Raw genomic sequence first — 24,683 nt, forward strand, 5'->3', positions numbered from 1 at the left:
CTGGGAGAGTCCAGCTGCAGTGGCGGGGGTTGGGGTAGAATGGGGGCAGAACCTGATCCAGGCCAGGCCCACTGAACTGTCCCACCTCAACCCAGACCACCACCAGACTCCAGACATGGGTCCGGTGCAGTTTCTTCACCTGTAAAGAGGGTTAATGACAGACAACTGGTGTCCAAGTGTCTGGAAAGCCCAACAAGGGAAGGAGTGGTCACTGTAAAGGTCTGTGGATTTACATGGGGAGATGTATGCCCAGAGCTAGATGAGGGAAGTCCACATGGCCAGTGTAGATGTGTCCAGGAATGGCCCAGTAGATCCCAAGCTCCTCTACCTGCCCTATTTAGTCAGTTCAGGGGTCAGTGTCCGGCCTTGCAGTGAGGTAGGAGGTGGGGGCCTGCAGCTAGACAGGTGAGGTTCACCACCGGCTAGGGAAACAAAGCCCGGGCGAGTTCAGCCCGATCCGGCTCCACTCTTCTCGCCACAGGCCCAAGCACTTAGTCCCTCCTCGCGGCATTCAGAGAACAGGCCCGGCTGATGCTTATCCAACTAAACCTGCCTCCCTGCGGGGACCTTGTTCCAGCAAAATTCACGTTGTCTCCTTCCACATAGAACGAAACTCTCGCTTCCATGTCTTTGCCCAGCTTCGCACCCTCACCACTCCAGCGATATGGCCTGGTTAGGTCCTTGTCCCCACTCAGGGGAGCTTCTCCTTACCCAGAACGGAGGAGGAGGCAAAAGGAGAGGGGGGGGAGAAACAGAGGGAAAGTGGTGCTGTGGGAGAGGGCGGTAAAGAGACAGGAAAGGGAGAAACAGACAGCCAGCCTGAGACAGAAACGGAGAGACCAGCACAGTGAGCCAGGAAGAACCGGAGGGGCCAGCAAGAGAGACACAAGCCCTCGCCACGAATTCAGTAACGACTCCTTCCTCAGGTGTTTCTGGGGCGCCTCCGAGGTGCTCCGCCCGGGTCTGCTCTGGACACGACCGGCGGCAGGGCGCGGCAGTCTCACCCCCACCCCCTCGCTGTCTCCTCCCCACCTCTCCCAAGGGGGCCGGAACGGCTTCGGCGCGCGGGGGCTTTTCGGACCAGTCGAGTGGAAAATAGACTTTAACCCGCTTTGTGGCAACAAGGGCGCCCGGAGCGCTCTCCCCGGCCGAGACTCCGGGCACTCAGGCAGGCCACTCTCAAGACCTGGCCTGGAGTCCTTGCAGAGCCTCGCGGCACGAGGACCTTCTGGCCTCAGGGCGCCGGGACGCACTGCCCGGATCCGCGCACCCCGGCCAGGCCGCTCTGAGTAAGCCGGGCAGGAGCGAGGAAGCAGATCGGCTTCTCGCAGTGCACGGGCAGGGTGCGGGTCCCAGCCTCCCCATCACTGCCTTGTGTCCTCTTAGGCCTGGATGCTGTGTTTTCCTGCGGCCTGGAATGCCCTGGTGGAAAAGTTTGCTGAGTACTGGTTCTCCTTCCCAACTGCCCTCTCATCCCCGACGAATCAGTGCACGAAATGGAAACTGGCTGGAGCAGAGTAGTCCGCTGCTCCGCGTTCGCGAGTGGAAGGTGAGGGTCGGAGGAAGCCAGGCGGCCGCTACGGTCCCGGGATGGCCTGTGTGTCTTCTTGGAGGGTCTTAGGCGATGGCTGTGGACTGTTCGGCCACCTCCAACGTAAGACAGTGTCTTCAAGACCTCGGCCTGTCCTGGACCGCCTGCACCTAAGCTCCGCAATCAGAGAAGACGAGGAAAGCAGATGGCCCTGCGAGCCGGTCGCGATGCTCGTGGCTGGGCCAAGGACCTGCTTCCAAGCCCGGAGAATTGCAGCTTGAGACGTCTGGGTGACCACTCCGCCAGCTCCTCTAGCGCTTTCCCTGGCCTGGCCTCTTCTGAAAATAACTGCGTGTCCGCTTTCGGAAGCTGTCCCCCTTACCACCCAGAAAACGCGAAACCTCAGGAGCAAGGCCGCGGCTTCAGACTGCGTCCCAGGTGACGGACGATGGATCCTGAGGATCCTTGAGGCCAGGGGAACAAGTTCTCAGGAGAATTTATTCGTTGGACCCCAAACACCCACATTGCACTCGAATTCAAGTTATTTGAGAACTGAAACGACATCCCGGGACGAACTGGAGAGGGTTCAACTGATTTGCACACTGGGGAGTGGGGTTGGAGATCCTCCCAAGCCCCAGACCCCTCACCCCTCACACACCTCCTTCGGCTCCGGCCTGGGTGGAGACGCTTACGGCTGCCGCCAGACTCAGCTAAAGGGCAGAGATGCGAGAAGACGCGAGAGGAGGAAGAGGCCTAGCTCGCCCCGCGCAAGCTCCAGTCCGGTTTTTGCCTCCGACTGCTGGCTCCTTTCCCTTCCCGCGGTCCCTCGCCCCGCCCCGCCCCGCCCCCCACCTTGGGGCAGGTGAGCGGCGGCCAATGGGCGAGCGCGGGGCAGGTGCCCGCTAACTCTCGCCTAGCAGCGCGGTGGCCGAGGCCGGGCAGGACACTGCTGGGAGGACCGGGGGCGGGGGTCGGTCCTGGCAGGACTCGGAAGGGAAGGGGCCGGGCTCAGTCCCCAGGCGGTAGAGGCAGCTCACAGCCTCCTTCGGAGCCCGCGCCGGTGCCGGCGCCGGGAGCTGCCCGCTTGGCCGCAGAGGCCGGCGCGCCTAGCCTCGCGCCGTGGCCCGACTCCGCGTTCACTGGCTCTCACGCCCCTCGCCGCACCGCGCCTGGCTTGTGGGCAGGGGCTGAGCGCGGGCGGGCGGGCGGGGGAGGTGAAGGGTGCTGGTGTGTGTGCATGTGCCTGGCTGGGTGCACACCCCGCACGGCGGCGGCGCCAGGACGCGGAGCGCTCCCCAGAGCCCGGGTGCCTCGCTCGGCTCTGGCGGCCGCGACCATGTTCCAGCCCACAGCCAAGCGCGGCTTTACCATCGAGTCTTTGGTAGCCAAGGACGGCGGTACTGGAGGGGGTACTGGCGGCGGGGGCGCAGGCTCCCATCCCCTGGCGGCGGCCGCCTCGGAGGAGCCGCTCCGGCCCACGGCGCTCAATTATCCTCACCCCAGCGCAGCCGAAGCGGCCTTCGTGAGCGGCTTCCCCGCCGCCGCGGGCGCCGGCCGCTCGCTCTACGGCGGTCCCGAGCTCGTATTCCCCGAGGCCATGAACCATCACGCGCTGACCGTGCACCCGGCGCACCAGCTGGGCGCCTCCCCGCTGCAGCCCCCGCACTCGTTCTTCGGCGCCCAGCACCGGGACCCTCTGCACTTCTATCCCTGGGTGCTGCGGAACCGCTTCTTCGGCCACCGCTTTCAGGGTGAGTGCCCACGTTGTGCCCGCCTCGGCGGCCGGCCGGCGCCCGCGCTGCGGAGGCGCGGGGGAGGCTCGGGGGCGTCCGGGGCCATTCAGAAGTTGTGTCAGAAAAGGTTGCGGGTCCACAGAGGCCGATTCCTAAGCAGGGAAGTGCCGCGCCAGATCCATTCGCTCTTCTGCCGCGTTGGGTTCCCTCCCAGAGAACCAGGTTGGGACCTCCAGGCTTTTCCAGGAATGATGCCGGTCCGGACGCCAAGCCCGGGCGCATCCTTGGAGCTTCTCCTGGTCCTCCCTGCGGCCTGCCTTACTGTCTCCAGGCTGAGCCAGTCCCATCCCAGAGAACTCAGCGTCGGCCGCCCTCCCTCTGACCCAGCTGGACCTGGGACCATACTACGTTCGCACTTCCACAACCAACTCCCAGGGACCCGCCTTCGCTGGCCAAGGAGACAGGGGAAAGTCCACCTGCTTGTCCCGATTCTGTGGGAAGAAGGGGCAGAGGGAGGGGAAACTGGAGAGTTAATGTTCAGTGTTGAGTGCTCCTCTGTTTGGGGATGTTTCTCGGCAACCTCGGCCCGACTTCTCCAAGTCACACCTGCCTCTCGGACCCAGGGTGGGAAGGTTTGCCAAAGCAAACCGGCTTCCCGCGACGCTCGCGGACTCCGGGAACCTACAGGCTGCTGGGGTACCGACTGCAGTCCTCCCAGGCAGGGGGCGGGGGCAGAGGGCTGTTAAGGTCGTAGGCAGTCTGAGCCCCCTAGTCTGCACTGGGCAATGGGATTGGTAAGGAAGATCCCCCACTTCTCTCTCTCTCTCTCTCTCTCTCTCTCTCACACACACACACACACACAGAGGTTTCAGTGGTCTGACTTTCTCCAAGCAAAGAGTTCCATTAGTTGGAGTTCGTTTTCTTCTTTGAATTTATTGGTTTTTTCTTTTCTTTTCTTTCTTCTTGCGCCCCCCCCCCACTTTTTTTTTTTTTTTTTTTTTGGGAATGGCCTTAATTTGTGCCGTAATTGGTTTAGTTTTCAGTTTTATTTTGTTAGTGTAGACCAGACCTCAGCCTTCCTCAGACCTGACTCAGAAGTAGGTAAACTGGCTCTTAGCAAAACAAACGAAAAGGACGTGATTAGAGCTTTGCTCCTGGAGCTGATCTGGTGGTAAACTGGATCTACACAGTCAAAATAAATTGGGTATTTGGTACAATTATCTAGATAACAGAAGAAAATGACCTCTTGAAGCTTTGGCTATAGCTGTTTAACTGTATCATGGAAAGCTGCTTTCCCCACCCCAATTTGTCAGACAATTTTCTGAGTCCCATCTGGCTAATAGATACTGGCTCAGCAGATCCCACAAAATAAGGTAATGTAATTGTTTGAGCAAGAATTTTTGTGGGAAGTCTTGTCTGCTCTGGGGATTTCAAAGATTTGCCCAAATCATCCGGAACAACAACAAAAAATGCCTATAGTGTCAGCCGCTATGGGAAAGAAGTCTGTCAATTAAAATAAATGTTTACTGATAAAATTAAGTATTATTTTAAATTGAGCAAACCACCTCAGTCCTCCGTGGGCTGGGTCCCCGGTCTCTAAACTTGGCGACTGCAGGCCAATTTGAAAGTCGCGGCTGTTTGTGAACCCTCCGGCTGGGGCGGCGGAGGGACCGGCGGTTAGCAGACCGGAGGAGGGACAGGAGCTCGAAGAAGAGGACAGACCTGGTCCTGACCCCTGTGGTTTCTGCTCACTCGGAGATGGCCTCCCCGGCGACGCCCTCGGCTTTAGACCGGGCGCCCCACGCCCTCCACGCCTCCTTTCCCGCCATTGACCTCGCCGACACCGGCTTTTAGGGTTCGAGGGCCGGGGCACCAAGGGTCGGGAACGCCTTGTAAGAGATCCAGCTCCGGCTCTGAGCATCCCCAGTCAAACGAGGCTGATAAATCCTCGGCAAAAATCCTCTCGGAAATTGACGCCGCTCCCTGAGCCTTCAGCCCCGGCGGGCACGTTGTCTAGTTGCAAAAACGGTTGCATTTTTCTCCCAAGAACTGTGTCTGGACGCGGAGATGGAGCCAAACGTGGTCGCATTTTTGAACACGAGAATCCGTTGGGCACGGAATGACTTTTTTAATTCTGAGAGGTTTTGGCTTGAGGGCTGGTCAGCGTCGGGGCAGACGCCTTGCGGCCCGGGCGTCCTTGTGTCCTCGGGGGCCCTCGGGGATATGAGCCGAGTCATTTCAGGCCCTCCGGCGCCGCGTTTTCTAGAGAACCGGGTCTCCGCGATGCTCATTTCATCCCCGTTTCAATGCAAGAAGCGAAACCCTACAGGAACGAAAAGGAAAACGTCTGCGTTCTGCGCTCAGCGCTCTCCAACAGGGAGGTCCCGGCGCGCAGGGTAGCGGCTTCTCCGCTGAGCAAGGCGCTGGGAGAAGAGAAGTCAGTAAGGAATGGCCGGGACCAGGCGGCGGGACTCCGAAGCCGGAGGCGGCTTTCGAGGCCTGAAGAGGAGGGGCTGGAGGAGACAGCGAGTTAGCCGCACTTCGGTGCTATTTCCCTCGGACAGCAGGAACTTTCCCGGCCGGGAAGCTGCGTCGGGAGGGGGCGGTGGAGATTAGGCCCTCGGGACTGGTGGTGGTAATGGGCCGGTGCTTCAAAGGGAGCCTTTGTTCCGGCAGGGGGAGGGGGGAATAGGTTATCTCCGTTCCCCGGCGGGCTTCTCCTTCTCGTAGCCCCAGGCCCCTCCGCCTCGCCATCCGGCCCAGAGCCCCCAGCTTGCCACAGCATCTCCAGGAGGCACTGCAGCTTGGGCCTCGGGCCTTCGAATCCCTAGTTCCCAGTTCCTGCCACCTCAGTCAGTCCTGGGAACGTCGATTGCTAGTTCCCAGCCATTGCCTTAAAGGAACCTGCAGAGAGAGGCTGGAGGAAAACGGGGCAGAGTGGGGTTCAGTTACTAGCTACAGGGAAGACTCAGCCAGCCCCTTTCCACTTTTCCACCTTGTCCTTGCCTGAAACTGACAGCCTACTCTCACAGCCCAGAACTACTGTCTCTAAACAGGCCACACCGCAACCCCAGTCCCAGAGCTTGTTCTGCCCTTGTGGTCCAATTAAGGCAGACTGAAGCCAAGGTAGGGACGGTTGAGGTCCCTTCTCCATAGATCAGAGTGAGAGCGGCCCAGGCTCATAGGCACCACCCTGGTTCTTACAGAAACATGAAACTATTACTCAATTTCTCAGGATGGTTGATTTTGTACTAAACATATTCTTCCTTACAGGAAAAAACCCTGCTTCTTTTGAAATCATATCTTTTTCATCAGTAATCAGCATCTTGAGTAGTTTTTCCTGGTCTCTGCTTCTTCTTGGTTGGGTCAGGACTTCTATGTTTCTGCACATGCACACACAGATTACAGGATACATGCTATCTGCCCCTTTGGGGGGTTACAATGAACTGCTGCTATTCTCTCCCCAGCTGAAGAGGACCCCAAGCATCCTATCTTCCCCCTGAAATAGCCAGACTTGAGCCGAATGGTCCTATGTGTCAGGACAGAGAAGCTTGTTGTTTCCATCCTCCACTTTGGGTTTATAAAGATAAACACAGAGAACTCTACCGCACAAGTGACCAACACACAGCATGGAATTATAAAACACCCGTCAAATCACACACTGAGGCAGGCTGCAGTCCTGCTTTCTCAGCCCCACACTACCCTTCACACTTCTGCATCCCATTCACTCACAAATCGAGGGTGTCTCCACACTGCCACTTCATTTCTGACCAGCCTGGGCCCTGTCAAGTTGCTGAGGCCAAACCCTGTGATCACAGGGGTGTGCTAGGCTTTCTCTCCCTCTCCAGCTCATTTGTCCAGAGAAAACCACTGTTGGTATTTGACTTGAGCTCAGAATGCTATTGTTTTTGAAGCAATTTATTTTAACATCAGCAAGGAGTGTTTGCTTCCCACCCACCTCTCCCACCTTTCTCTGGCCTCATCACACTGACTCGCACTTGAGGCTGTAATCCTTTTCCCCACCTGGATCCTTCTCCTCCTTTCTCTCCCTCCTACCCCTCTCTGCCAGACCACCTCCCCTAATCATCTATCCCCTCCATCACCACAAGCTAAACTTTTCCTTCTGTCAGGCCTGAGAATCTTCCCCCACCTTGAAGGACCCAGTGGGCAGGGTGTCCCCCGCCCCCCGACCCCTCCATCTTCCTGTGATGTGATCCCACTCACTTTTGTAGCAGCACAGATTCAGTCACTTGGAATGGATAAGGCGACTGGAAGTTAGTAGCTGTTCCCTCTCAGGGGACTCTGTTTCCCCCCCCAGGCACTGGCCATTCATTCCTAGGCAACGCTGTTACCCAGAAAAGCCCAGCAATCAAGTTTTCCTATGTAGATGTCCAAAGCCCACAGACTTGGAAGAAATCAGGTCAGGCAGTTTCCACCAGAAGAGGGACATGAACAGTTACCTGGAGAGTTGTAGCAACAGCATCTCAATTATGTGTCCTTGCCTCACTTACAGAGATATTTCCAGAGATGGGAGAGCTCAACTGAATTATCCAAACAATTGTCTTAAGAACAAAACAACAAATCAAATTGAGTCAAACCAGTGGCCATTTCGGAAGAAATTAATTGGATCAGTCAATCTCAACTGCTAACTGTCAAAACATTTCATGTAGTGCTCTGCATTCTTGGTGGGTTGGGGTACTGGTATGCGCCACTGCCTGAGAATCCACGGATGGTGTCAGGGCCTGCTTCCAGTCTTGTTAGCGTGTGCAACCAAGCCAGAGGTTGTGTGAGGGCCTAGTGGGGGGATTCCTTGAGACTGGGGCTGTGGATGGAAGCTTGTTCCAGCTTTTGTAGTTCCTGACCCTACTACCTCAGCCCTCTTCAGCCCAATGTCAGCCCCTTCTCCTGCCTGTAGCAGCTGAGTCCCCATGATGGCCAACATTTGCCAAGGGACTGTTACACTCTTTGAAAATCCTGTATGGTAGACAAGAGAAAAAGACAGTAGGGAGGCTGGAGCATATATTTACACACGCCCATGCAGAAACCAATATATCTATATCTATTAGGGAGAAAGATGACATCTAGTTATTTATACACATGTCTCTTCAGCAGGAGATTATTCAGGGATGAAGCAAGGTCTTTTTCCACCAGAGAGCAGTAAGTCTGCAGGAAGAGGATTTTATCTGAAGACCTGGGGGGAGAGAGGTGGGATATTGGTTAGAAGTAACCTAACTTGAGACCTCCAGATGCTGTCTGGATTTTGACCTGGCCCGTGGCCTATTTTTACCACTTGCAAGGCAGAGCCTCCGCCTGTTGGCAGGAATTTTCTATGGGCTAGTAGCCTGAGCATTTAGTTGCAAGGCTGGTTTAAGCAGGTGTGAGGGAGAGTTCCTAAGATACTCTCAGTTCTTGAATCTGCGTTTGGTACGGGGATGCCTGACAGTCAGGTTGGGCCGCTTGCCACTTTCCTGACACCCAGTCCCGTCTCTACCCCTGGTCCACTTTGAGGGAGACGCGACGGGTCATACCAGACAAAGAGAGCTTCCCTTGGCCTCTTAGGCTGCTCAGGCACTGGGCGCCTCTCCAGACCCGGCCCGCCTCTTGGCCCAACAGTGATCCGCAGGGCTGCGATTCCGGGCGTCCCCTGACCCGATAACTCTCAGCCAAGAGGAGGTATCGGGGAAAGGAGTGGACTTAAGAGAAAGAGGAGACGTGGGTGTGCGTGTGTCAAGGGTGGGAGAGTGCAGCGGCGCGCTCCGGGGCGTGTGCGAGCGAGGCGCGAGGGCCGAGCTTGGCTGGCTTCGCGGGCGGCCGGGCCGCAGCTCACGGTGCCCTTCTCTCTGTCTGTATCTGCCGTCGGCGACGCGGCCACAGCGAGCGACGTGCCCCAGGACGGGCTGCTTCTGCACGGCCCCTTCGCGCGCAAGCCCAAGCGGATCCGCACGGCCTTCTCGCCCTCGCAGCTGCTGCGGCTGGAGCGTGCCTTCGAGAAGAACCACTACGTGGTGGGCGCCGAGCGGAAGCAGCTGGCCGGCAGCCTCAGCCTCTCCGAGACGCAGGTAATGAATGGTCCAAGCTGCGCCCGGGGGCCAGGTGGAGGTGGGCCGGGCGGGTGCCCGAGAGGCCGGCCTCGCCCCTCAGCCTGCCCCGTCTCCTCCCGCCACCCCTGCGGCGCTCCCGCCATGACTGTCTTCCCTCCGACTGCGTACAGCCTCGAAGGGGCCACAGGACTTTTATTAAGTACTAAGGACCTACCCGGAGGCTGGAATCAAACCTTATTCCGACCCGGCTCACACAGCCCACGGGAGGTGCCAGCTTTCAGGAGGCGGCGGGCGCCCTCGGGAGCCGGCCGAGCGCGGAACACCGAGGCCGCGGTCACTCCGCGCCCGCCCGGGCCCTCTGGTGTCGTCTCAGCCCTGCGGTGGCGGCCGCCCTTCTCCCGCCACAGTTCTGGGGGCGCTCGGAGGTGTGTGAGGTGCTCAGGCCTGTCCCGTACTGGCTCCGCTGCCGTGCAGGGGCGACGGGGGCGAAGGCCTCGCGGTGGCGAGAAAGACCACGGGTCCCCGCGCTGCAAAGAGCAGAAGGTTAGCCGGGAGTGCGCGCCCTTGCCCGGGGTCCGAGGCCGGCCCCGGTCTCAGCGCAGGCAGGCTGGCACCGCGCTGAAACGGTGGTGTGTGTGCGCGGGCGTCGGCGGGACCTGGAAACGGTGGGAAAGTAGGTTCTGGTATTCAGGGCCTGTTTTCATCACTTGAAGGGCTGTTGAGTTGGGGAGGGAATAAACTCCGATGGCATTGAAGGGATTTGAACTAGATGAAATTACAATCACCACGTAGTGTTTTTGTAATTGATTTAAAAAAAATTAAAGAACTAGAAGGGAACTATAGGGAGGCAGACTTGTCCTTATTATAAGTAAAGACTTTGCCATAAATAAATGTTGTCTGGAAGCACCGCTAAGCTCTCCGTCCGCCCGGAGTCCAGTGCGCTGGGGTGGCTGGTTGCTGCCCTGGAGGCGGATTTCTGTAACTGCGTAGGTTTTGCGAGACCTTAACTCCCTCGCGTCCCCGACAGCTTCCAGATTCGCAAAGAGAGAGGTCGGCTGGCGGCCCAGCAGCTCTCGCCCGCCGCCGGCATTTCATCTTCCGCTCCTTTTTCTGCTCGCCTCTCACACCACCATCCTCCACCCGAGTCCTGATAGAGAGATGGTGCCCGGCTGAGGGCGGGGGTGAGGTGTGTGTGCAGCCTGGGGTCTCCTGGGTAGCAGTGAGGCTAGATAGAAGACTTCATGTGGGAGTCCAAGCCCAACTTCGTCCCCAGCCCCGACCTCACTCTTTCCTGCTCACGACGCATGTTGGTATCTATGTCCTACCTATCTGATGCCTTATTTCATCAATGCATTGCTCCTGTCTGCTGCAGGGCCCGGGCTTTTTCAGATTTGCTAGCCGGTCTGTTCTAACTGCTGAGATCAAGCTCACAAAAAAACGGACTTAAATTTTAAAAACGTTTAAAAAGAAGGTATTTTTGAAAAACAAGTTAATAAAATAACACCCACTTTTCCCTCTTTGCAAATGTTTTAAAATTTTTATTTAAAACAAGGTGTCAGTTTAGGAATGGTATTTTTAGTTACTTTCATTTAAAAAGTATTAGTAATTGCAGAAGTGTAAGAAAACAAAACCATTTATGTCCACGACCCACAGATTAACACTTGTTGAAATAATGTCATTGTTTTTAAACTTCCATCTTTTAGTTCAGTGAGAGCATTTTTAATTGACCTTCTTTCAACTGAACTTATCTACCTGTCAATATTTGGACCTAACAATGCCAGTTAGTAAACCTAATGATTGTTTCCTCTCATTTTTATTAGAATGTGCTTAAACATATATTTAAAAGAAAACCAGATAAAAAATAAAGTGGATCCAGCTTTGTTAACTATCAAAACTCATGGCTATTCTTGTCGCATGTATAAATGAGCTGGTTTAAGCATATGAAACAAACAAAATAATAGAACTGTGCGATATTTGAGCCTGAGAAACCTCCTTGTAGAATCCTTTCTTTCCAGGTTAGGCCTTTAAGATGTAGAAATGAAGTATGCAGAGCTCCCCAAGCAGGCAAATGGGATTTCAGTATTTGCCTCCCTGCTAACTGTGTGACCTTGGGCCAGTTACTCAACTTCTCTGAATTCTGGTTTCATCATCCAGAAAATAGGTTTAAGGATCAAAAGATACCTAATTTGAACTCAAATAATATTAATTGTCACCCTCAGTACTTCTCTTCCCTTTGTTGAAAGTAATATGTCAAGTTATTGTTATAATAAGATCTACACCTGGAATTACTGATTCTTAGTTCAGTCTTTTTCATCAGCAGAGCTGCTTTCTGTCCCTTTTGTAACTATCATTGAGATCTAGGCTATATAATTAACTAATTATCTATCCATCTTGCTGTATTTGCCAGGCAAGCTTACCTGTCAAATCTAACTATCAGCTATTTGTCAAGCTTCAATCATTCCCATCAGCCCCCTGACATCTATTTCTACTGTCAATATCTATATTTGTCTCTCAGAGCTCTCTATTCTGTCCCTAACAGATAGCTATTTTATATCTAGCCATGTACTTCTGTCTACTCTCATTAAATTGCCTCCACAAAGCTGGTTAATTTATATTTCCTATTTATTATTAATTCTATCTTTTCTCTGAACAATAATTCCTGTTTACCCGACTGTTGATTATCTCTTTATCATCTACTCTGTTTTACCTTCTATATATCTACCATCCATGTCAAACTTCCATCTCTATAGATCTTTAGCAGCTGACAGTATATGCATATGTCTATAATGGTTATCATCTCATCAACTCTTGCTTTGTCTTTTTTTCTGGGCCTCAGTTCCTGATCTGTAAGGTTGAATAAAATGAACTCCAGGGTTCTTTCTAGCCCTGAGCATCTGGCTTATCTATATTCTATTTCTCTGTATTTCTATATAATCCCTCCTCCAGGTTCTCAGAACTCACAGCATATCTCCTGCATATCATAATATATGTAGGATTTTGCTATTGTTTAATAACCTGCCATGCCAAATGTCAGACTATACACTGGTTGCATCCATCTCTCAAAGAAATCTTAAAATACGAATTCCTAGAGCCTGCTCAGGAGGTTCTCAGGAGTTCCAGGCTGAGACCCAGGAAAGTTTATAAAGTAGCTCTCTGGGTGATCCAGATGAACAGTAGGCCTGAGCATCTCAGCTCTGGGAGACAGAGGGCGAGCCTTTCTTCTTCTTGCTGTGCCCCAGGGCCCAGTTCAGTGACCAGCAAGGAGTCGATGTTCCATACACATGTACTGAATGAGTGGGCAGTTTTCTTTTGACCGTATACTTATCCATATGCTAATTTTATCAGTCATTCCCCTCACTCTCTGCCATCACTGTTCCCTTTCTGTCCCTCTGCTCCTGTGATTCCCTTGCACTTTCATAACTGATTGTTGATCAGTCGTAGGTGATGGAGTTTTATTTACCAATTCATGGATAAAACTTCAGGGAGGGTTAAGCAGAGTGGTGTGTGGGTCTTAGTTCAGAGTTCAGGGGTATCTGTATGCCCAAAGCTCTGGCATGGGATGCTGTGGGTAGGCAACCCGAGCTTTTTAGTAGTTGGGATAGGGCCTTAAATTGGTTGAGAGTGGAGTTAATGGCGTGGGTTAATCCAGGAGGAGGAGGGAGGGGCCGTGGGTAAGGGCTAGTTCTTCCTTCTAGCTCTGTGCTCCTCTCTGCTGTAGTGCAGCCCGGCGGTCTGACCAGGGTGAAGCCCATTTAAGACTCAATCCTGGTGGCTGGTGGGGCAGACTCAGGCCTGGGTCAGATTAGACCCTGGAGTTTGAGTGAGCTTGTGTGTGTGTGTGTGTAATGAGTATATGTAATATATGCATGAGGCTTCTCTGGTGGCTCAGCAGTAAAGAATCCACCTTCAATGCAGGAAACATGGGTTCAATCCCTGAGTCGGGAAGATCCCCTGGAGGAGGGCATGGCATGAAGTAACTGGTCCAAGGTCACACAGTCAGTTAGCAGGGAGGCAAATACTGAAATCCCATTTGCCTGCTTGGGGAGCTCTGCCTAGTTCATTTCTCCACTCCAGTATTCTTGCCTAGAGAATCCCGTGGACAGAGGAGCCTGAAGCACTACCGTCCGTAGGATTGCAAAGAGTTGGACACGACTGAAGCAACTTCGCACACATGCGCGAACATATGTGTGCCCATAATGTGGAGGACGTGTGGGCTTAGCGTGATCAGTGCCCAAAGGTCAGGTGCTATCATATGTACACAGGGCATGGAGCACCTCTGTGAGCTTCTGTGCATGTGTGGGGAGGGGCACATTAGTTTTAGGGGGAGGGAGAGAAAGCATTTGGTTGCTCCAGCTGATGGATTGGTCAGTATTTCTAGCTGTTCCTCCAACTCCAGACAGTTCAGGAGGTGTTTCTTGACCTACCCTGGCTGAGTTTAGCTGAATTGTGAGGGAAAGGGATGCAGAAATGTGGTCTCTTGGCCTTGGAGATTCCTCAGACAGTGGTGGGGCATGCAAGGGGTGAGTGACTGGAGTCCCATTGAAGCCACAGCTGTGGACTAAGGAGGTCAGGGGGGAGTTACGTGGGTGGAAAGCTCCTGGAAGACCCCAGCCATGGAGACTTGGAGGGATGTCTAGACTGGTGGGAAGAAAGGGGGAGGTTTTAGGATTAAGATGGTGCAGGAGCTATCGAGTGTGGCTACCTTCTTAGGGCCCAAGAGCATGGGTGGGGGGATCTTAGGAGGCAGAAGTGTGTGGTCACCTGCCTATGGGTTTTCCCCAGAGGGGCATGTAAGAAGACTTCCCGCCTGGAATATCTCCCTCTGGGGGATGGATAAAAGGGAGATATCCAAGGAACTTGAATTTTTGGGAAAGATTACTGGCTCACTGTGTGTTCTGAGATGGATTCATCTCTACCCTAAGTCTTGGCTCTTCTCCAAGAACTTCTGCATCTCTGAAGGTCCGGGAGTCCAGTGGGAGGCAGGAGGACAGGAGAGAGAGGGAGGCTGGAGTGGTTCTCTGAGGGTGTGGTCCTGAGAAGACAGGCGAATCTTGTGATGTCTCCCTGAGAGTGACGGCATCCAGGGTGGACTGAGAGAGGAGGAAACCAGAAAGCTTAGGAAGAGTTAGGACTCTGGATGATGAGGAGCCAGAGGCAACCTCAGTTTGGGGGAGTGAGGGGTGCGCTTAGCATGGCATTGGGCTTGACCTTGAGAGTGGGAGCAGTTCACATGGTTAAATGTTAGGAAGTGGATCCCCAGTGGAGAGGGCAGGGAGGCAAGCTGAGGAGTGGCATGATTAATGTCTCCAAGCGTCTGTCTAGTCTGAGGATGACAGACTAGAAAGAGTGGTGTGTCTCTGTGTCTGAGGGTGACAGAATAGAAGGACACAGGCTTAAATTAAAACAGAAGAGATAATAGTAGGACATAAGGAGAAACGTCTTGTATCAGAGTTACAAGACTCAAATGCCCTTGGATAGAAGTTTCTGAACTCTTTGAGGAGAGGACAAGTATTCACCTGAAAGTGTGCAGGGGCCCAGATAGGATGGGCTAAGACTAGGGAGTGGTGGAAAAGAAGGGATCTGGTTCATTCAAAGGTAGTCTGAAACATTGGCTGGAGCTATATAGTTTGCTTGTTTGTAAGCTCATTTGTCCATTCACTCACGCACATCTTCATTCATCAGTGTATACAGTGATCAATCCACTAATGCTTTAATACCTTCATTCTTTCATTTATTCATTTATCCATACCAGTTTCACCTGAATCAACCAGTCAGCCTAATTCAAGCTGACCCTTGTCCCCTCAACAATGGATCTTCCTCTCCACCTTCCCCCTAGAAGTGGTTAATCCAATCCACAGCTGAAAGAATTAGGAATTGACCCTCTTATAGAAGTGACCATTGAAGTAAGCCAAGAAAGGATCCCATCTCTCTAGCAGTCAGCAATTTCCAAACACCCTTTCCAGTTAAGAGTCCAATCCCTCTACCATTGATTTTCTCCTGTTTTCCAGGTTGGCACAAGGTGCCTCTTTCCTAGAGCATAGGGCTTAGTCACTTCACCTCTGCGCTGCCAGCTGAATATACCTGGAACATGCCCAGTGGGCCTCCAAAGCCAGCTAACACACCACTTTTGTTCTCCAGGTTCCCACACTGTCTGATGAGGAGACAGAGGTTTCAGCAAATTAATAAGTTGCTGGAGCCACTGTCACTGAGACAGAGAAAGCACTAAGGAAGTGCAGACAGGCAATGGGCCACATCTAGGGCCAAGGGAACAGTTTCAAAGGCTAAGTAAGAGTTCCCGGTGGTGTAACTTGGACAAAAGTGGAGACTCTTGGAAGGATCTTGTTTATCAGAAAAACTGAGAGACATTGAGTGTGGTAGGGACTTAGAAGGCCACAAGGAACCTCTCTCCAAACCCAGAGGGTTCAGAGGTGTGTGAGGGCTTCCTCGGTCAGAAAGCCAAGTGTGCCTTTGGGCTTAAAGAAAGGTGGGTAGCATGCCAGTGTTGGGGGGAGGCAGTGCAGACTAAGTACAGCCTCCTAAGGCCTCTCCCGATGAGCTGGTAGCCACGTTATGTAACCTGACTCCTTTCTAGGTTTTCTGTCCTCTAGAGAAGGAGTTCTGGGATAACCCCAGATTTGCCTGGCTGGACTGGAAAGTTCATGGGGTATCATTCTTAACTCTTACCACACTTGGGCCCAGTTCCTTTTCTTTTACCAAATAAAAATATTACTATTAATTGTTATAAGTAAGCATTAAAGAAAAATCGGAAAAGTGGAAAGAAGACAAGTCACCCATACTTTGGGTACATTTCCTTCTAGTCTTTTTTCCCCATGCATAGGCTTTGTTTTTCCATGGTTGTGATCACACTGTGCCCAAACTGTGCATCCTGCCGTTTTCGCTGATATTACTAAGTCATGAGCATCCCCTTGTTATTACAGTCTTTGTAAACAGCATCTGGACACTCAGCCCAAGGCTGTTCTCCGGAAGATAGCCAGGCTGCCTGGGAAGAGAGTTTTCATCCCTGTTTCTAGAGAGCTGCCTCCTTGACCCTAGTAGTTTTCATGGAGAAAATATTCAGAATTGCTTTTCATTTGGGTTTGCCAGGAAGCTATCCCTGGTGTGAAAACATACTCTATGCCCCAAGTTCCACCACTGAAGCTTTCACTCTTTGGGCCAGTGATGCTGGGCAAGGGTAGCAGGCTAGGCCCATCCCACTAAAGATGAGTCTCCTTTCTGGAAGGAGACTTGGGAATGCCTGGGGGAGGCAGAAGGTGCAGAAAGGGGCCCCGTGTCCCTGGTGCTGCCCTGGATCGTGCATCACCAGGCTGGCCATGCTTAGCCCTCAGCCAGCCCCTGGGGCTCTCAGGAATACCGCCCCAGCCCTGCATCCAGGCCTGAGTCACACACACGCCTTGCACAGGAGGCTGGGCGAGCTCACCCGCCTACGGACTGGCATAGTCACAGTGGGCTCCAGGGTGGGGGGCAGGGGCCAGGCTGGCTGCCAAACGGTTGTGCCGAGAACCACCCAGGGCCCAGCCAGCCCTGTGCCTGAGGAAAGGTGGGCACAGAATCCAGAAGCCCTGCCCCTGGAGCATCTGCCATCTTCCCCATCTATCTGAGCTGGGACATGCAGGCAAGAATCCAGCCCTGGAATTGAAGGAAGGAGGCCTCCCCGTACTCCAGCCACCAAGGCCAGTGGTCTCTTCCTATCCGTGTGTTCTGTGTCCGTGTGTCTTCCTGTCTGTGTGTCTGTTCTGTGTAGCACCGAGCACTGGCTGTCCTCACACCTACCCTAGGGCTCAGAAACCTACAGACACGACCAAGGGCGCCATGGAAGCCCTGGGCGGGGTGGGCTGTTGGGGAAGCCCAGGTTGGGTTGGGCTCCATGGAGGGGACAGAGGGGAATGTCTGCAAAATGGGAAGGCAGGGTATCCTGAGCACGAAACTGCTCCCTGGGCCTGCGTGCCAGCCCAGCTTTGTCTGCCCCTGCCTGGCGTTGTGGCTAAGGCCCGTGCTTTTCACCGATTCTCAGGGGGCAGGACAGATCTGTGTAGTGTTTCTGCGGATTGCCTTTAGCTGCCCCCACCCCAGGATTCAAGGTCCTCTCCTTCGTAGTCACTGCTGTAGCCACAGCGAGGTGCTCACCATTATTCCACACACATGACTAACCGCTCACCACCTGTATGGGTACCGCGGGTCACTCCAACTGCAATTGTCTGCATCTGTGCTTAGTTGCTTCAGTCGTATCTGACTCTGTGTGACCCCATGAACTGTACTGTGACCCCCGAACTGTAGTGCTCCAGGCTCCTCTGTCCATGGGATTCTCCAGGCAAGAATTCTGGAGTGGGTTGCCATGCCCTTCTCCCGGGGATTTTCCCAACCCAGAGATCGAACCCCATCTCTTATGTCTCCTGTGTTGGCAGGCGGATTCTTTACCACTTGCACCACCTGGGAAGCCCATCTACTTGCTTTTTAAATGTGCTATTATTTCAGGAAAGCCTCCATGCCTTATAACCCTGCCCCCTTGGCACCACCTTCCCCAGGTATCCTGTGGAACAGAAGCCCAGAAGGTGCCCTAAAGCTGTAAAGGGCCCCAGAAAGCATCTCTCTTACGCATGAGGGACGTAAGTCCAGAGAGGGGAGCGAACACAGCAGATGATCAGCACTCAGCCCCTCCCGCCAACTCTAAGGGTGATCTGGTCTGGCCTGATGCTGCAAGGCCAAGAAAAGGACTGTGTAGTCAGGAGGAGCTGACAAAGTGACGTTTTCTCCACAGTCCTCAAGAACTAAAACTATAAAACTGGTTAAGGACCAGGACGATCCTCCCAGATCATGCAGGAGAGGATGTTAAGGGCTGTTGTGTGCTGGGCACTGAGCAAATGCTGGAGGAGGAGGGAGAAGGGATGAATGATGAGATACGGGACTGAGTCTGGGGAGGCTTCCGGGAGGAGATGGGCTTAGCATCATGGGCCCACCCTGCCTCCACATCACACAGGAGAGTTGTTGGCCTCTGACCCCTCCCCTTGTCAGGGCTCTTACTGCCTGACATGAGCTGGGGGGCTCTCTGTGTTTAAGAAGGAGCTCACTTCTGTCCCCTGGTATTTCTCCCAGCTATTCCTTGTGTGACCTGTTCCCACATCTCGATGGGCTGCAAGGGCTGGTGATGTGGGGGCAGCAAGTCCAGAGCACTGGGTGGGGATGCAGACACCCTGATGTGTAAGGAGGATGAGGCCTCCACTGGTGGATTTCAGACCAGACTACCCTGAGGAGCTGGCACCCAAGGATCCAGGACTCCCCGCCCATCTAGCTCCACCTCTGGGGCGGGATGGAGGATTCTACCTGAGATTACTAAGACAGGCTCCTCCTGTGAGACAGGTTGACCTAGATGGTGTGAGATGTTGGAGCCTCAAGCAGTGGGGTCGGTGGGCCTCAGAGTGCTCCGGCTGTCCTGGACACTGCCCTTGGCAGGGCCAGCGCCTCCCGGTTAAGTAGCTGTGTCCGCTCTGCCTCTTCGTGGTGCTGCTCTGAGCACGGGCTTGCCCTGGGGGTGGGGCTCACACCAGCCATCCAGACCCATGTGATGGCTGCTTCAGTCGTGTCCAACTCTGTGCGACCCCATAGACGGCAGCCCACCAGGCTCCCCCGCCCCTGGGATTCTCCAGGCAAGAACACTGGACTGGGTTGCCATGTCCTTCTCCAATGCATGAAAGTGAAAAGTGAAAGTGAAGTCGCTCAGTCGTGTCCGACTCTTCGCGACCTCAGGGACTGTAGCCCACCAGGCTCTCCGTCCATGGGATTTTCCAGGCAAGAGTACTGGAGTGGGGTGCCATTGCCTTCTCCACACCTCTGTTGAGGGGACAGCAAAACAGCCGGTCTCAGGCCCACGGTGCCCTGGCCCCCTCATTTGCATCTGGAAGGGAAGGCCTCCAGGCCCATCAGGTGGCGCCAGCCAGAGGAGACGACCCTGGTCTCGGTTCCCCATCCAGCTCCCAGCCCAGCCGGAAGGCTGAGTGGCTGCTGGGGGCTTCCTGGGCGTTTCTCACCTGTGCCCCTCCCTCCCTGGCCCAGGTGAAGGTGTGGTTCCAGAACCGGAGGACAAAGTACAAGCGGCAGAAGCTGGAGGAGGAAGGGCCCGAGTCGGAGCAGAAGAAGAAGGGTTCCCACCATATCAACCGGTGGCGCATTGCCACGAAGCAGGCCAACGGGGAGGACATCGACGTCACCTCCAATGACTAGGGTGGGCAGCCGCAACCCCACCAGGGCAGAGTGCCACACGCTGCTGGCCAGGCCCCCCCACCGGTGGGCCCAGCAGGACTCTGGCCACTCCTTGGCCGGGCTGCGTGGAGGCCTCAGGTCACGGCCCCGGAGGGCTCGGAGCCTGGGGCTGCCACCGACAGAGGGACAAGACGTGGGCTGGCTGAGGCCCGGGACTGCTCGACCTTCTCCTTGGAGAGCCTGCCCACCTGGGCAGCGCAGCCTCCCAGCCACTCTCCATTTCTCTTATCTCTTTTTTGTTTTGACGAATTTCTGTTTTAATTTATTTTGCAGGCACCCGCTGTAGTTCTTAGTGATCCCCTTGTGTCTCCCTTCCCTATGGGAACAATAAAAGTCTCTCTCTTAATGACATGGGCATCCAGCTCCAACCCCAGAGCCTGTGAGCCTGGGGTGGTGGGTTCTGGCTCCAAGAGCCACAGGGGGAATGGGCCTGGGAATCCGGACAGGGCCTTGGAGACTCAATCCACTGACTCTTCTCTTTTGATGATGCTTGACCCTGGTCTCTAGCTCCAGCTCCACAGCAAGAGAAACTGAGGCTAGACGTAGGGAAGGAACACCCTGTATTCTGAGGGAGGCTGTGCTCAAGTCTTCCCAAACTTAATGAATAGTGGGAATCAGGCCCAGGTGGGTCATGGAGGAGAGAGCATCCATACTTCTCCATGCATGGAGCTGTGGTGACTTCTCCAGTCGAGGGGAAAATGGGGCTGGGTAGAGGGGGCACCCTTCCCAGAGGCTGACCACCTCTGCCCCAAGTCCTGCCCCACCAGGATGCGCTCCTGTCCCTGCAAAGCCCCCCTGGGTGGATGAAAGCTTCAGAGACAGGGCTGTAGGCCGAGCTTGCAACTGGTTCCTGGGGCCTTAGGGCCTTCCAGCCTGGGAAAGAGCTCGAGGCAGGGCCCACTGATCTCTGGTTCATCTGCCTCCAGTTTGTTCACTTGTCTTTCCTGCTTGTCACACAGCAATGTTTCCTTCAGCCTGAGAAAACCTCTATCTGTAACCTGTATCCAGTACCTCTGGCCCGGACCATGGCCAGACGGCCCTCTACCTCTCCATCTCCCACGTGCTCCCCACACCCTCCTCCCCACCTCTGCCTCACCACTGGGCGGATATTGAAGACTGTCACCAACCATGGTTACTGCCACCCCCTTGTGGCCAAACTCAACGCCTCCCATCTGGCTCTCCATCTTGTGGCCGTTCCCTCCTAGGCTCCCCCACCCCCACCCCCCGCCTTTACTCCAGTACCTCTGATGCCTCTTCCTGCCTCTCTGAGTCCTCCCCACTCCTATCCCTGTCCTGTCACCTCTGTCCACCCAGGGTCGGCCCGTGCCCCGCCTGCCTCTCTCTGTCCACACCAGGGGCAGTCCGTGCCCCGCCTGCCTCCCGCTGTCCACACCAGGGGCAGTCCGTGCCCCGGCTGCCTGCCTCACTGCGCCCTCTGCCTGGGCCTTCTCTTTGGTTCCAGGTCATGCCACCAGCTGACCTCTGCTGAGCTGCAGACCCACCAGCAAGCTGCCTGCTGCACCCCATGCCCCCCAGCACCTCATACCCAACCTGTTCTCCTCCAGGACTGCCCACCTTTGCCAACAACCAAGGTTTCTTCTACCTTGAGACACAGTGTAGATGGATCCCAGGGGTTTGGGTGGGGAGGGGAGGAGTGGGAGGCATAATGAGCTTTGTGTGGATGTCCAGGATGAGGCCCACTTCAAAGGAGCTGTGCTGTGCCTAGGGCTCTCTTCCTCAAGCCCAAATAGGAGCACATTGCCCCTGTCCTAAGCCCCCCACTCTGCTCCCTTCTTTCCCACCCTCGGCCTCTCCTCCTTCGCTCCTGGTGTCGTCTGCCTCCGTCTCACCCACGTCATCCGTGTCGCCCAGTGAGCTAGGGGTTTTGCCTGTGCTGTGCCTTTCCTTATCCTATTCTTGGCACCTAGAATGTCCTGGGGGGTTGATCAGTGTTGAAGTCATTGAAAAGATGTCAAAGGCCAAGCTTTGTTGCTTGAGGCACACGAAGGGATCCAAGCACAGAAGGTCCTATTGCTGGGGCCTGTCAGTGTCTCTCGTGGGTCCACTCAATGCCAGAAACCTAAGGGCCGCATTCCATCCCAATGCCTCCATCCCAAACATCAACCAGGAAAATGCTTCCCTCACAGCCTGAAAGTCCTAACCTGGGTTAAGTCTAAGTTGAATCTCACAGTGAACTCTCACTCCTGGACAGGTAGGATAACCTCTGGGGAGCATGTATGTGCAGGTGGGGTGAAGGTAAGAAGAGGAGGCATTGTTTTTTTGTTTTTTTGCCCCACTAGGGGTGGAGGAATGGGTAAACTCTTCCTCTCTCACTTGGTGGGGGAGGGGATGCAGGAAGATCACAGCAGAGCACCCCTGTCATCCCCATAAAGGGCTGGAAAGGACTCAAGGAAACCTGCCAATCTTCCCGGGCCAGGCCTGCAGGGGGGCGGGGCGGGAGTCCCCGCGCACTCCCATCCATGCCCCATGTTGTGCCTCTCCCCGCAGACGGTAAATATTGGTGTTGTGACTTCATTAATAAAGGCTTCTGTGAGCCTGAAAAACATGGAATCAGGATGAACTATTTTCTGAGCTGTGGGCTTGCCAGGTTTGCTAATTTGGGAGTTTTTGGGCCCTCTCCAGGGAACAAACCAAAGTCTCTCTCGAAGAGACACAGATGCAGCGGGAAGGGGAGAAGCAGGGAGGAATGATGCTCCCTTCCCTCCCCCAACCACGCCTCCCCCTGGAGATCAGGGCCCTGCAGAGGTGAGGATCAGGACAAGGCTGGCCGGCCGGACAGGGCCGTTCAACAGGCCTTCCCTGGGCAAGTTGACTCAGTCGCAGCCCTCGGTTGGGCTGGCCTCCAGGGCCGACGGAGGTCCACAGGCCTCTACTGACAGCACCTTGAGAACCCCAGGGGCATGTGGCTGAGGCGGAGGGGACGCAGGGAGCTGTCCTCAGGTCTGGTGGCCTATGCGGCTGCCTCCCGTCCAGGGCATGATCTTGGCACGCCCCCTTATCCTTGGGACTTTCCGGGCCTGGTCCCTCTGGTCTCTGCAGCCATGGTTGGGCTCCTCCCTACTGGTGCTGGGATCCCTTCCTGTGGGGCTTCATGGAACCCTCACTCATAAACTGGAAGGGAGCCGGGCCGGGGCCCACCGGCCTCTCTGGGGGCGCTGTGCAGGGCAGCCCCCGGGGGAGGGGCAGGGAGGCCAGCAGGCTGAGCGGTGCGGGGCCCAGCCAGCTTTCCCGTCAGACAGGCGCTGCCAGAGCGGAGCCAGACATCGGGAACAGGTTTAACCAATTACCGAGCGCCCCATCTGCTGTCTGGGGCGCGTGTGAGGGTGAGTGCGTGTGAGGGTGTCTGGGAGTGTCTGGTGGGGCTGTGGGCGTGCTGCATGTGACTATGACCATGGGGGCGTGTGTGGGTGACTGGCTGCAGGTCCCAGTCAGCCCCCTCATTTGTCAAAGACTGTGGCTCCTGGCTCCTGGTCCTCCCAGACATCCCGAACCTCCTCTCAAAACCCGAGGGTCTACACGGACAACCCATCCAGCACCCCAACCTCTCACCCTCTTTGTCCCTCACCACCACCCACTCTTTGGGCAAATCAGAGCCCAGAATCCCACCTGCTTTCCAGTCCCATGTTCAGACGTCTGTTCCTCTCAGACCCCGTGCTCTTTCCTGTCACTCACATGATTTTCCTCTCCATCCATGCTGTCACCTCACGGCCCCTCCATCCTCTCTCTGACATCCCCTGGTCCTGCTGTTCCTTAGTTGTGCCTGGAGAAACCACACACTTGCTTGAACCCGCCTTCCCACCTGCCCTGGCAGTTGAATCCGTGAGACCATCGGACCAGTGAGCTACATGGCGCCCCTCCGCTGAGATTTCACCCCATTTATAGGTCCATTCCTGTTCTCCATGGGATGTCTCAAACCTCTCCCCAAGGTTCTCCCCCAAATCCCTTTCCCCCCTTACCCTCAGCAGAGGAACTTACTTCCATCTAGAAGCACTAGAAGGGAGCACCTTCGTATCAGCCAGGGGCCCAGTGGAAAGAGATGGTCTCTTCAAATGGAGCACTTTGAGGAGAGTTAAATAAAGGAGAATTAACACCTTTTGGGAAACCAACAAGAGATGTTGCAGGACCCCAGGACTAGCAACAGTTGGGAACCCATGTGGCCTTCAGGCCTGAAGAGGCCAAGCAAGCGCAGGAGCAAGTGCCAGAGCCTAAGAGGACAGTTGGATGGAGGGGCCCCAAACAGGAGCTGTGGACTTCAGGAGCACAAGGCCCACAGACTGCAGGGGGGTTCGGAGGGGAAAGCTCCAGTCTCGCTCTCCTCTGATCCTCCAGTCTCCTTCCGGTGACTCCCAGTGGCGGGAGCCAGAGAGCAAGTCTGTATGAGTCAGCCTCCTGGGACGGCCTGTAGGTGGAGAAGGTTGCAGGGTGGATCTGGAGAGACCAGAGAAGCTAGCCTCCATGCCCCACCAGCTTCCCGCCCTTAGACCCACACCTCCTGCATCCAACCTGTTCTCTCCTCTTCCCCTTGTTACCATTCCCTGCCACCCTGGGGACCTCACTGCTGGGTGGTTCTTCCCCTTTCCTGCCTTCACACTCTCTTTCACTCTCGTCCTTTAGAGCGCTGACCCGCCCAAGAGTCTCCCTCCTAAAGCCCTCCCTTGACCCCATGTGATCCTGGCAGTCAGTGGGAGTCCTGCTAAGTTCTCAACCCACGGAGATCTGTGGCCATGACCACACTCCACTGAGACCATTCTCTCCAGGTCTTTCCAAGAGACACACCTCGGTCTTCATTTTCCTTCAACTCTCAGCATCTATTAAATACCCGGACAACCTCTCCTACTTGCATTCTCATCTCTTGTCGTCTGGGATACCACTCATCCTCCTCTTTCTTCTTGTATTAGTCAGTTAGGGGTGCCACAACAAGCACCACAGACTGGGTGGCTTAAACAATAGGAATTTCTTTTTTTTTTCCTCATAGTTCTAGAGGCTAGAAATCCAAGTTCACAGTGCCAGCAGGGCTGTTTTCTTCGGAGGGTTCTCTCTTTGGCTTGCAGATGGTGTCTTCGTGTTCACCTGGTGTTCTCC

The 24,683-nt window shown here is 54.9% G+C and overlaps 1 protein-coding gene across 1 annotated transcript; it reads left to right on the plus strand.

Annotated features, from left to right (window-relative positions):
* Positions 1-253: 253 nt before the first annotated feature.
* On the plus strand, positions 254-19,929 carry EMX1 (empty spiracles homeobox 1). Its single transcript, XM_043918368.1, has 3 exons — positions 254-3,282; positions 9,139-9,323; positions 19,374-19,929. Exons 1-3 carry the CDS (start codon positions 2,769-2,771, stop codon positions 19,539-19,541), a joined length of 867 nt encoding a protein of 288 aa, XP_043774303.1. The 5' UTR covers positions 254-2,768; the 3' UTR covers positions 19,542-19,929.
* Positions 19,930-24,683: the final 4,754 nt, after the last annotated feature.

The sequence above is a fragment of the Cervus elaphus genome, chromosome 11, assembly GCF_910594005.1.
Source record: "Cervus elaphus chromosome 11, mCerEla1.1, whole genome shotgun sequence".
In the NCBI taxonomy this organism is placed as follows: domain Eukaryota; kingdom Metazoa; phylum Chordata; class Mammalia; order Artiodactyla; family Cervidae; genus Cervus; species Cervus elaphus.

What these genes read in the sequence shown, in the direction of transcription:
- EMX1 (XM_043918368.1), top strand. Translation starts at nt 2,769, where the DNA reads ATGTGCCTGGCTGGGTGCACACCCCGCACGGCGGCGGCGCCAGGACGC. An exon ending in CTTCGGCCACCGCTTTCAGG is followed by an intron (nt 3,283 to 9,138) that starts GTGAGTGCCCAC and finishes ACGCGGCCACAG; the next exon opens with CGAGCGACGTGCCCCAGGAC. An exon ending in TCAGCCTCTCCGAGACGCAG is followed by an intron (nt 9,324 to 19,373) that starts GTAATGAATGGT and finishes TCCCTGGCCCAG; the next exon opens with GTGAAGGTGTGGTTCCAGAA.